At 39.0% G+C, this 13408-nt stretch overlaps 1 protein-coding gene and 1 pseudogene across 1 annotated transcript; both read right to left on the reverse strand.

The window, feature by feature from the left end:
- Positions 1–94: 94 nt before the first annotated feature.
- LOC105055303 (ATP synthase subunit delta', mitochondrial-like) lies at positions 95–4283 on the reverse strand (annotated as a pseudogene).
- A 4423-nt stretch (positions 4284–8706) lies between these two features.
- On the reverse strand, positions 8707–12408 carry LOC105055032 (WEB family protein At3g02930, chloroplastic). The gene is made up of 3 exons (XM_010936728.4): positions 12162–12408; positions 11303–11495; positions 8707–11200 (listed from the first exon to the last, which is right to left on the reverse strand). The coding sequence occupies exons 1-3, from the start codon at positions 12179–12181 to the stop codon at positions 8969–8971; spliced, it is 2445 nt and encodes an 814-aa protein (XP_010935030.1). The 5' UTR covers positions 12182–12408; the 3' UTR covers positions 8707–8968.
- Between the last annotated feature and the right edge of the window lie 1000 nt (positions 12409–13408).

The raw sequence follows: 13408 nt of genomic DNA on the forward strand, positions 1-13408 counted from the left end.
CCACCAGTCAACCATTACTTGAATGATAAAGAGTGGTTCTTTGTTCCGACCAAAAAAACATGAATCAAAGAGGAAGTACAAGGTATGAGGAATGTGACAAAAGAATCGTCCAACTGAAACATTTAAATTTATTATCTTGTTTTTCCATCATTTCTCACCCCTTACGAGTTGCCTATAAACTTAACAACCATGCTGAGATTGAGGGAACGAGGCTTGTCTTTAAAGAAAAAAATTCATCCTGCGAGTGCAGCATTTAGAGCACTGCGAACGTCTACCCCAATCTGTGCTTCAGCTTTTTCCGAGTCCGTTGAGGCTGAGTTAAGCTTCTGGGTAAAGTCAGAAAGCCCCTTCTAAACCAAGCTAGGATCAATGTGGTCCACAGGAACAGCCTCAACAGACTATATCTGCAAAAGAGTTTGCATGAATGAATGCAAACCCACTGCTGACAAAGTATTTGGTCACTTGGGTCCCTTCATGCACAGTAAGCAATCCAGGTTTGAGCTCTGCTATGGTTGCAACGTGCCCTGGCAAAACACCCATTTGCCCAGTTGTTGCTGGTATTATGACCATATCAACCTGAAATCCATTAAAGAAAAAGGAGCAGTTAATTACGGTTATCTGGCTTTTAAAGTTGTCCTTATCTTGACAGTACTGTTCAACAGTAGTATGGTATAGTTGCATCTTCGGATAACAATTATGTAGTAAAGATGGCCATACATATAAAACATTACTTGCTAAACCCTTTTAAGGCTGCTTGAATCATTATGCAGAACTTCAATGAGGAAAACAATGGTGAAGATGCAGTAAAAAGTTCTGTATTGTCTTTTAAGGTGGGTAGGGAGAGAAGTAGATGGAGATTTCAGGTCAGCAAACAATCTAGTTTTGGAAAAATCACTGACAAGTCCCTGGTGATGAAATAACAAGAGTGCAGATGAAGGGCTGGAAGTGGTTTGGTTCTCATGCCTGCAGTGCTTGAGAAGGAACAGCAAAATTCTGTTTGTATGTATTGCTGTTGAAAAGAGGATGGTGTTTTGTTAATACAGACTTAACCAAAAAAAAAAAGTCATGTAGCTTAAATCGAAACTTTTAGGCATGAAGACTCCAGTTGAAGTATAAAAGAAAATGATATCCAGTAGGTAGAATCATAAAAATTAAAATTCGACTAGTGACAATGGTAACATACACTAAAAGGTTGCTTTTCAAGTGCTATGACATGTTGATGGACATCTGTCCAGAAGCCAGTAAACTTCAAAGAAGAGATTCCTGTACTACATCGCTAAAGCACACTATAACGGATTTCCCAGTATGGGTTTTCCTGATCAGCTTCCAGATGTACAGACAAACCACTGAGATTGACCTATTTGTCACATAACTACGTTCAATGCAGATTTGATCAAGAGTTTTTCAAAACTTAATGGGGGAGAACAGAAGATATATTGTTTTCTTTCTTAACTGGTGTTTGCCTTACAAGTGGGATATCAACCACCAAGCTATGGCTGCAAAGTTGATCGACTAATTTTGTGAACATGAATGTTGATTGGAAGTTCATAGTGAGTTGGCAAGGAGAGGCAGAGGCTGGTGTTCAATCTGGAATCAGACAAACTAGTGATTCAGGAGCTTATATTCAAACAAATATTCTGACATGCCTAGTGCTTTTAAGACCTCAATTAGCAGTTCAACCATCACGTTTATTCAGCACGACTCTCAGGTCTTCTATTTTCTGATTCTTCCACCGGTTTCTTTTCTTTCTTGATGAAATTCACTTGCCTGAATTCCTTTTTACCTATAGCCTCCATAATGCATCCATAAACTCATCTGTAAAGCCAAATGCAGCAATATCCATTCCTCTCAGCACCCATTCATATGAAACAACTGTTTATTTCCTGTTCTGACTTTGATATACTTGTGTTTCATTATGTTTACCATCAGTTTCAATTCTTATCAAAAGGTGACTTAACTTGGTGCATAACTAAAGCGCTTACTTCCCAACATCCAGCGCTAGTTCATAAAACAACTAAGCCCTGTGTCATCTATTGATGACATAGAAGCAGGAACGCCCAGCCTATGTAAAGAAGATCGACCCTGCAACCTCTTAACCAATTGGACTCCAGCTGAGGGAGGTTGTCAGTTGGTACCACCATGTGATGAGGCTATCATTAGTCAAAGAGAGAGTATGGAGCATGTGGGAAGTACAAGGAAGTATCCTTTCATTAAAGCAAGAGTCAGACGAGCACAATTGGATTTTTCTCAACCATCATAAATTCATTCATTGGTGAACACATGTTTTTAACCACTCTAAATAATGTTATGAGTACCATTCTCTAAAAGTCCCTAGTCTACACTGGAAACCATGATTCTGAATTTGGGCTTGCCCCAATGGTCGCACCCCTCTAACCAGATTCTGGAACCTTGGGTAGTGCATCCTCAAGTATTCGGACTTGGGGAGAGAGAGAGAGAGCACCGAAGCCATGATCAATCAATCGATCAAACAATTATATGGAATAATTCAGTCTAAATCAATATCAGTTGTCTTTATAACTCATTGATCAACAGCAAGCTTACATTTCTTTGACTCGACAAAGATATTAGAGGAACAAGATGTCATTTCTGTCTATCATCAATCAGTATCAAACTATTCTGAGGGTACAGATGTCTTTAGTCTTCATTTTGCTTCCTTTCAGGCACAGGTATTGCCTCGGACATTGCATCCAATGCACAAAACAGGTAACTAGCAATTTAATAATCTTCAAGGGTACATGGTATATGGCTGAAGATTAGCATTTGATGCCTTGGTAGTTTCATATTGGCACAATGGTCTTAACATCTCACATATTGGCACGATGCTCTTCACCTCTCCTTATCACTTCAACCAACTGATTTTATGTTATTTGCAATGCCATCAACATATTAGTGAACTTCAAGCTGGCTCTACTACCATCCTTATGTATTAAACCACACTTTATACTTAAGAATTGCAATCAAGCAATCAATTGTATAAACCTTTCAATATGATGTTTAAGGAATTATGATGAAAACATTACAGATACTTATGTGAACATACAAGTAATTCTCAGCTGAAAACAAGTCAATCACATACACAATTACAATCACATACCAATTTTAAAGGCATTGAACATTTCATGATAGAGCATATAAACATCCAGAATAAACAAAAACTGACAATTCAACAGCAGTTGATCTATGTTTTGAGTGCTTGCATATGTTATAATTGTAAAAGATACTATAGCTTTAAAAAAATATTTCCATAATGAAGAGATAAGATGAATGCGACTTCAAATAACTCCCTTGTTCTTGACTAGAACTATATTTGAAAATTCGAATCACTTAGGTAATAAGGATATTGCCCTTCAGATTGCTTATGCAGGTAGCCATTGAACCAAGCAAAGCCATTAGCCACATCTACTCCAACCTAAACCTATAAAATCTCATTTTTGAGAACAGCAGTAAAGAAACGGACTCTACAACACAGTCCATAACCTTTACGAAGTCCATCAGAGAGGAAAAGGAACATGTAAACCTGCGAAATCTAAACTTTGAAAACAACAATAAAGAACAAACTTCATGACACAATCAAACCCTTACGCCATCCAATAAAGAATGGAATCTGTCCCTACCTGGTCAGCATCTGATTCTTCAACATCATAAAATTCATCCGAATCAGATATTATTCATATCCACTCTTTGCGTAAAGCAAACAACCGATTTTTTTTTTTTAAATAAAAAAAGTCTGGATCCAAAACCAGCACAAAAAGGAAGCATCATCCAATCAAAATAAAACCCAGATTTTTCCAAATCGATAGGTAACAAGGAATGAGATCTAGAAAGAGAGAGAGGGGAAAGGGGGGGGGGTCGCGCAATAACCTCCTTGTGGGAGATCTCGGACTGGTAGGGGAGGACGAAGTTGAGGGTGAGCTTGGAGGGGATGGGAAGGCGGGGCTTCATGAAGGCCAGGGGGTTCTTCGGGGGTTCCAAGTTGGGGGCCACCTTCTTCCAGGCCTCCACGAACGCCGCGTCCTCTGCCGGCGCCGCCGGGACGTCGGTCGAGAAGTCCCGGGGCGCGGTGGTGGCAGTGCGGCCGCGGCCCCCCCGAGGGATCGGATCAGAAGGCGCGAGGCTTGGCGATACCTAGCGCGAATCTCTCTCTACTCGTCTCGTCGGTTGTTCCCTTTGGAATGGTGAGGGGACGAGACGAAGGGTGGACTGTGGATGGAGGCGGGGGAATAAAGTACCGCGGATGCGAAGCTTTCTATATGGAGTGGCATTTAGGGGCTGCATCAAGGGGGCGTACAATAGCATTCCCTTGTTATTTTTTTTTATAAAAGAAATTAAGGTACAATCCTACGCTAAATCCCTTGCAAAATGACCAACTGGTGAGGATTGCCGCAGCATGCAATGACATGAAACTTTTTTGCGTTTTTATCATCATTCTTCTCTCCCTCTCTGCTCCATCTCTCTTTCTCCTGGATGATGTGTGATGCCATGTTAGAGGGTAACTTAATACCAATTCTTTATTTCATGATACTTTTATGACATATTTTCAATTTAATATTTTAATAAAATTGTGCATATTTCCTGGACGCACATGTGTGTGTGTATATATATATATATATGTGTGTGTGTATTATATATATATACACACACATATACAACTATCAAGATCGAAAATTGAATGACTATTAAATCAAGGTTTGAAACTAAAATGTCTGGTTCTTGAGATATAGATATAAAATAAAAATAAAATCAAGGGCCTCGTTTCCAAATTTTTTTATTTAAATTAGAAGCAATAATATGCTCATTCGTATTTTTGAATCATTACTAGAATTAATTAGTTTTTAGCTTCAAATTTTTCGTCCATATTCCTTTTTTTTTTTTTTTGACACTTTATAACTATTTTTACATTATTTAGCAATTTCTAGTGGTGATGATCTAGCACTTAAATTCCACAATTAATCCAGTAATAATCTTTTAAAAATAAAATGGTGTGAACACTAACAAATAAAATTAGCAAAATCAAATGCTTGAGAACTACGCTTAAAATTTGAAAAAAAACTGCCATTGAATGGGTGGCTGCAATTGCTGGGCCATAACCTAGTTTTGAAACATTAATTTATCATACTTACTACACTCAATTATATTATATATCACAATTATAAAGTTAGTTTTGAAACAATATTTCATCATACTTAATATACTCAATATTAGAAGAATATTACTAGTGAGAAGAGGCATCCTATTGATAATGATGCTGCTTTCTTTAGCAATTAGCAGAGAAATTCTCTAATAGAATGAAAAAAATGATATTTTAAAAAATAAAAGTAAGATGAATCAATGTAATTGTCATCGAACACAACTATGTACCAAAATCTAAAGATGTAAGTGATTGCATTAGAGATCATAGTAATGCTTTAAAATTGGATGACAAAAGAGAACATGATAGAACCTAGTAAAATCATTCATATTTAAGTTATAAGAATATAACACTTTAGATATCCTTGCTTTCAGAAGGAAAAAATTACAATTATAAGTACCTTGGTAGGCTTGTAGAATACCCGAAAGTCGGGAGTATAAGTTTTGCATGATCTAATTTCTGCAAATAAAACTTTTAATAGAAATATAGGAGCTTAGTTGAAACTTACCATAAGCAGTGATTTTTGAAATTTATAAGATTGGTTCATCTAAAAAAACTAGACCAAAAGTTCTAATTAAAGAGATTAATCATAAATGACATATTTATCAAAAATAAAAGAGAAATGTCTTGGGTGTATGTAACATGGCAATAATTGATTTTAAAAAAGAAATCAATTATAATGGAGCATTTTTTGCCGTACTCTTCAAGATCTACCATGTTTTCAGTGCTAGAATTTTCAATAGTTTACTAATAGTTAAAAGAATATGCTGGTTTGTTAGGGAGAATAAAAAATGAACCATTGATGCCTAACTCTATTATCAGGATCTTTTGCATTTATAGGGAGATAAATCATTTGGAAGACTAATTTGCTAGATAACATAATTTTAAAAAAAATGTTGGGATTCAAAACCCACTTCAATCCATGGTTAAACTAGATAGAGTCAATTCAACATCACTTGTCTGGTTAAAGAATAAGCAGAGGATATTCCCCCAAGGGATATCCTTGCCAAATATAGGAGAAGGCTCCAGCATAGGGGACTAGACGGTAGGGGTATAAGTAAGCTATTTCACAACTTTGGTGGACTAGACTAATACCGCAGCCTATTCCCTCTAATTGCCATTTGGCCCCTTTTCACTCTACAAACACAAAATAGTGGGAGAGCAATTTTGGTTTTATGATAAAATCCAAAACATTGCAAAATGCAATATGCCAAAGCCCTTCTATTTTGCAGCTTATTATACTATGGCATCTTTAGTGATTGAGTAGTATATGGCCCCTACCATCTGATCCAGCTCAACCACTAGCTATTTTTTCGTACAAGAGGAACTAACCCTATTGATGTGGATCTCTCTAGATTGACTGTAAACAAAAGAGGATCTATACTCAAACACATAACACCTGCAGAAACTAAATATTCTTTTCATGCCAGCGACTTTTCGACAACTCTCATAATAGAGGCATTTTTGGGAAGGAATGAGGGTTTCGAGTCCCTACAAATATCTATGGTTCTTGCGGAACAAGTTGAATAGAATTGAATGATGCTTGTTTCTCCTCCTAAAGCCTCAAGTATGAGTTAACTACTGTTTTACTATCAGTTCATAATATCTTGCCTATTCAAATTGTTAGGGTTTTTTTCGAATGCATGCTCCCGCCCTCCATCAACTTTAACCAAGCAGTGCGTAAAAGAAAAAAAAAAATTAAAGGTTGCAAAAAGAAGGAAATAAGAAACTTAGGGTTTATATCAACATTTAAAAAAAATATATTTTTTCCAATAATCAGATTTTTTTTTTTTATTTTCCTTTTTTAAGAAAAAAAAGGGAATGATGATAACAATGAAATTTGTTTCTTTGCTACCAAAAACCCTTCACTGGCTATGGCTGCAAATTCCTTTTGTGGCTTAGGGATCGTGGATGTAGGATTTACAATAAAGATTTAGCATTTAGGAATGAGGTTCGGTGATGGGGAGAAAAGTTTACCCACTTAGAGATTGTTTTGAAGAAGGATTAAGAGTTAAGAGAAAGGTTAGAGGGATGTCGATGATGAAGAAGGATGTTCGTAAGGAAGAAGAGCTACTTGCTTATATAGATTGTTTTGTAGAAGGATTAAGATTAATCATGTGAGGTTAGAAGGAAAAGCTTGTCTTGACAGCTGCTCCATGGCCGGCGAAATCATGGAAACCTACAACAAATAACAATACTGCACTCTCTTTGAACTACCATTCCATTTCATTCAGATCCTTCGACAGATCTTGAAAGCTCAAATTTCAGTTCATCTATCCACTCCATCTCAGATCAGTAATGCGTGCAAATATGTTAAAGAAATTGTCATTAAACCATGCAATGAATCATGGCTAAGGCGAGATGGCCTCAGAACCTCACAAGTGTGTAGTAGAGTAGACACTAAGGCCTCCAAACCAGAGTTTGCTCGGGGGGGGCAAACTGGTGATTGGAGAACGGGTTTCAAGATAGGAAATGCATAGGGTCAAAAAGGGTCAAAAACAAAAGGGAGTTACTTTGACCACACCACCACTACATGCTTCCATAGGCCTAAAGTAGGAACTAGGGGGCTTCCTCGAGTCTAACGTCAAATTATATAGTATACAGGGTAGTCTATCATAACCTTAGAAAGCCAAGAGTACAGACTACAAAGCAGTGGCTGCAGATGGGAGTCTTGTTGAGGAGGAGTGTATGACTTGTATTCATCCAATTAAATTTGGTCACACAAAAGAAAGAAGGGTGAAGAATATTTTCTTGGCTCATGCCAAGCCAAGGCATGCCATGCCAGATATCTCTGAGGATGTCAGAAGGGTCTCACATGGACCACGCCCCAGAGTTAGAGCTCCTCGAACCCAGTTAAGCATCTGACAGACACACACACACACACACACACACACACACTTCCTGTTCATACTGGCAATCTTTTAGTGTGAAAGGTTGAAGTCTTGAAGAGCTCTTTTTTTGATGAAAGTTTGAGGAGTATTCACCACAAGCTTCTCTGATGCAGGAAGAAGCCTGGGGAAGAGATCTATGATACTTCTGTGGGATGGTCATCCATTGCTTGAAGCATAAAGAGAAATCCTTAACAGTGAATAAAACCGGAGTGGATATGGCCAAATACACCCTTCACTCACATAAGAGTACATTGCCAGTGCCACCTGATCTTAGACTTTTCATATGAAATCCATTTAACCGTTTGTCTCGCTCTTTCATGTTTCACACATCATTATCTTTTTTAACTTGTCCAGCTGGTTTTGTAAAAAAAAAGAAAATCAAAAATGCTAACCAACCCAAAAAAAAACAATTTGGTTTGAGAAAGTCACATTTGTATGAAAGGATTAACTTGCAACAGCCAAAGAACTAAGCTGATATGGATGGTCGTCAAAGTTCGCAATGCTGGAGGAGCAAGAGAAATGAAAAGCAATGAAGGATTAATGAAGCCAGCTCCAAACACTGGAAAAAAAAACACTTGCCCTATGTTTAACAAGATCCAAGATCCACATCTTCCAATGAACCGTACCATTATGATGCTTCTAATGAGTAGCTTGGGTGCATTGATATTATAAAACCATAGCAGTTATTTTTCTTGTCCAGTCTATAAGCAATGTATGTCATAATAAAAATTTTACAATGCTCATACACATAAAAAACTGGCAACGGCACAGTAGATGATCTCAAATACACTTTCTATGTTGTTACAAATTTTCAGACAAGCCTTGATAGATCAACACAATCATCAGAAACCATACAACAGAAGCCTCAAAGCACAACAATGCACAAGTACAAACAAAATAATGGGATACCTGTGGTGGAGCTTCTCTGCTACTTATGGTTTCCCTTCTTCTTCAGTAGGCTCCCAAACTTGTGGAGCAAAGCCTTCTTCTTCTTTTGCTCCTGCTGCTGCTTGGTAGGCGAAGTGGCCCCATTATCCATGTCTTTTGTCAATAATCCATTTGTCTGATCAGAGCTACCACTCTCTATCTTTGAGTATAAATCGTCATCAATTGATTCTGCCTCATGCTCCCTCTCTGATGCAAGATCCTTTTCCACGGCCTTGCAGCTTTCCCAAATCTTAACTTCCACAGGTTCCTCATCATTGTGATCACTATTCCCATTAGCTTCTTTGGTTTTTGGTTCTTCTGTACTACAATCTTCTAGCTGTCCTGAGGGTACTTCTGACTTCATTTTTTCTGCTTCACTCTCATCAGCATTTGTGTTGGAAAATTCAAAAGTGTTTGGCAGTAGGTCATAATCTTTTTCGCTGTTTGATAGCTCACCATTTTCCTCAGTTTTCTTGGCAGTGGCTTCTGTGAGCAATGCAGATAGCTCTTTAACTTTCTCCAGTGCAGCAGCTTCCCGGATTCGAAGGTCATCATTCTCCTGAGTGATGCTCTGCAGCTCATTCTCCTTGTCCAACAACCTTTCCTTCAACTGCAAACTCTCAGCCTTCGCTTCTTCTGCTGCTTCGTTGGCAGCCATTCCCTTGGATTCAGTTTCTTGTAGCTTAGTTATCATTTGGGCTGTATGATCCTTTGCAGCCTTTACTTCAACCTCAGCTCCTGTGAGTGCATCCACCACCTTTGCCATTTCAACCTTGAGAGAAGCAAGCTCTTCTTCTGACTTTTTAATAGCAGTGACAAAATTAAGCTCTTTTTCTTCCCAATCACCACTTGAGCTTTTAGCCTCTGTTTCAAATCTTTCCACTGTTTTCTTGAGGCAAACAATCTCATATCTTGCTTCATCCAGCATCACTTCATACCTCTCTTCATTGTTCTTGAGAGCTGATTTCAATTGCTCTATCTGAGCATGGGCATCTTCAGTTTCAGCTTGCTTTGTTAAAAGTCTTTCTTGTGTTTCCCTAGCTTCTGTCGACACCTCATGCAAAGCTGAAGCTAAACCTTCCATTGCTTTCTTGACCTGTTCCCCTTCATCTCGAGCATTATTGAACTCATCAAAAAGTTTGTTTCTTTCCTCCATCAGGCTTTCGATGTTTGATGATGCAGCCTTCTCATTGTTAAGTGCCTGCAACTTTTCCTCCTCCAACGTCTGAAGTTCAGACTTTAATACTTCAACTGTTTTTCCCATGTCCAATGCCTCTTGCTGGGCTAAATCAAGACGCCTATCTGACTCATCAAGATCAGTTTTGTACCTAGCAACCTCAATCTCCAAGGATTCCATCTTTCCTTTAAGAGTGGCAATCTCAGATTCAGCATCATCCAACAAAGCATTGCTCTCCTCTAGCTGTTTCCTTGTGTATGCCAGGGAATCCAATGAGGATTTTTCAGACTGCTTGGACTCCTCTACCTGAACCTCCAACAACTCCGCCTTCTTCTTCCATTCATCAGTGAGATTAATTGAATCTGATTCAGCCTTCTTGGCATCAGCCAGCTCAATCCGAAGCTCTTCAGCCAAAGTTTCCACCTCGATCAACTTCTCCTCTGCTGCCTTCGCTCTGTCGAGTTCTTGCTTCAAATCATTGACTTCAGCATCCCACTTCTCAACCATTTCGGCTGCTTCATTATTCATGCTCTCCACCTTGGAATCCAGCAAGGATTTTAAACGGTTGACTTCCCCAGACAAAAGCTCCACCTTCTCTGCATTGATTTCGGCAATTTTCATGGCATCATCAGCATGGCTGAGGGCAGTGTTCTTCGCTTCGGTGGCCATTGCTAGTTCATGTTTCACTCTCTGGAGTTCCTGAGTTACAGAGAGCAATGCCGAGACATCCACAGCATGTTGGTTTCGAATGTTCTCAAGCTCCTTCTGCCATTCTTCCTCCTTCTTCTGTGCAGCTTCAATGCCTGCTTGCTCCAATTCATCTGACCGGAACTTCTCAATGTCCAAGCTCTCCTCAGCCCTCTTCTGAGCAACAATGGCTTCCTTGAGCTTCTCATGTGCATCATCAGCCACCCTCTTTGCATCCTTCAATTCCTCGAGAGCTTGGGTCTTCTCTTGTTCAACTGAAGCCAACTGCTCCTTTGCCTTCTTCAAGTCTTCCTGAGCTACATCCAATTGTGCCTGAAGCTCTGATCCCCTCAATGTACGTGGATGTTTCTATGGTTGAAACCCCAATTTCAAACAATTAGAAAAGGCATATGATAAAGATAAGCAATAAAAATCACTTTGAGCAAATGTACAAGATTTTGATTTTCTCACATCAGGAGTAGTACTGGTCTTGGTGGCAGGCTTCGACTCTACTGATTTCGGTGACCGATCAACTGAAAAGCGTGGCTTTTGCACCGGGGATGGCGACGCAGAATCTGACCTGGTGGATCCAGCCCTACCTAATTTGCTAACCCTGGGGGTAGCTGGTGTGGTTTTGCTATTTGGAGTGTCAGATAAGCCAGATCTGTTCAAAATCCAAAATATCTCATAGCCTTTCCAGATTTCATATCTATGGCATAACAAAACAATAATGCAAGAGATCTCAAACAGAGATCCCTCTCTCTAGTATATAAAAGTAAATTACAGCATCCAATCCAGACCAAAACCCATGAGGGAGAAGAATAAGAAAGCAAGGGTCGTACACATGAACCATTTTGGGATCCACTAAATCCAAGAGCTCAGATTGGGGTTTTTCACATCCACAGTAAGTTCAAAGGACCAGAAATCATATGGCATTGTTCTAGAAATAAGCACTAAATGGTTCTCCAACCAATCTAAGTACCCGCAAAACCAAGATCCCAGTTTTGGAACTTTTACAACCAGATCCAGCTCAATAAACCACGAAGGTCCAAATGAGCAAGAATCCTTGTGCTGCTGATGCCTAACCCAAAAACTGGGACGGTAAAGGAAGCATCTTGACAACCATATGAACAAGGAAACCTCCTGAATCCCACCGAATGGTCAATCCCATAAAAACAAAAGGCAAAAAAAAACTAAATTCTTTATAAATCCAAGATGAAACAAAACCCAGCAGCTACCTTGATATAAACTCCGAAAAACAAGAAAAGTGGGAGCTCGACGAAGAACCAAACAAGGACAACAAGATTATTTGGGTAGATCTGGTACTTACTTGGATTTGGAGGGAATCATTGTCACCAGAGACAGAGAGATGCCAACAAAGTGGGAGCTTTGAGGACTTTGGAGAAGGGAAATGCTGGGGTTTATCACGCAACGGCAGGGAGAGGAAAGGGAAGGGGGTGAGAGAGAGAGAGAGAGAAGGGTTAATTATATCAGTTGGTATCTTGGGAAATGCCCAGTTCCCCACGATCCCCTGAGAAGCTTGCTCGCTCGCTCGCTCTCTCTTTCTGTCTCTCTCTCTCGCTTTTCTGGAGGGGAGTAAAAGAGTGGTAGTGCGATATCTTAGTACTAAGATTCCCAAGAATACCACGTGGCAGGAGTGGATTGGTTTTCTTCTGACAAGCAGTCCACTTAATGAGCGCCGCGTCAAGACCACGTAGAATGGGGCCTCCTGGGTAAAGTAGCGGTGCTTCGTAGTTTTTCCTTTTGTAAAAGAGTAATGTTTGATAAGAGCACCCCGTGCTCGTTTAAGATGCACATCAATTCTTCCCTTCTAGCTACTCACAAATCACAGCTACATGTCAAGACAAAGGGAATTACCAGGAGACTGTATCATTAAAGGAGAGGTTACTTAGCAAAATAAAAAATTGATCAAGTAGTTAATGTCATAATTTCAAATTTACCCTCAGATTACTTAAAAAGGAAAAGGTATAATATGGCGGATCTGAGCATGTTGTGGAGTGGGACGCAAAAGTGGCTCGCACTTTGGGAAAACCTGGTTTATTTTAAAATAAGGAGGACCTTCTTTTTGGTTCACAAAGTCCAGTAGTCCACCAACTGAAGGATGGAGGGTAATGCATCAAATATATATAAATATATATGGCTGGTGGATGGTTGGAGAATGATATGTTTTTGCTCATTATATAAACTGCTGGTGGATGGTTGGAGAATGTTTTTTTTGTTCATTATATAAACTAGTGATGATTGAACTGTTCTAGCTTTAATTAATTGAGAATTGCTGCAAGACACAACTTAATGTTAATGGCACAAACCTTGTGGATTGCACCAATTTTAGCATGCCAATGTTGCATTAACATGAAGTTAATATAGCATTACCCTCTCTGATTAATCTATCTTCTAGTTTTTAGAGTGCCGGAATAAGTTAATGTCAATAGAACATTGCTTACCCCACTTTTTTTGGATAATTATCATAATTTGCCAAGTAACTAAGACGTGCTTGACATGGATATTAATCCTAATTTTTTGGTACATGGTGGACCTCTCTTCAATGCAAGATAC

Source organism: Elaeis guineensis, chromosome 12 (assembly GCF_000442705.2).
Source record: "Elaeis guineensis isolate ETL-2024a chromosome 12, EG11, whole genome shotgun sequence".
Classification (NCBI taxonomy): Eukaryota; Viridiplantae; Streptophyta; class Magnoliopsida; order Arecales; family Arecaceae; genus Elaeis; species Elaeis guineensis.

Excerpts from the sequence above, each read along its gene's own strand:
- LOC105055032 (XM_010936728.4), bottom strand. The coding sequence starts at position 12,181 with ATGATTCCCTCCAAATCCAA. Across the intron at positions 11,496-12,161 it reads ATGATTCCCTCCAAATCCAA|ATCTGGCTTATCTGACACTC; the intron begins GTAAGTACCAGA and ends GATTTTGAACAG. Across the intron at positions 11,201-11,302 it reads AGACCAGTACTACTCCTGAT|AAACATCCACGTACATTGAG; the intron begins GTGAGAAAATCA and ends TTTCAACCATAG.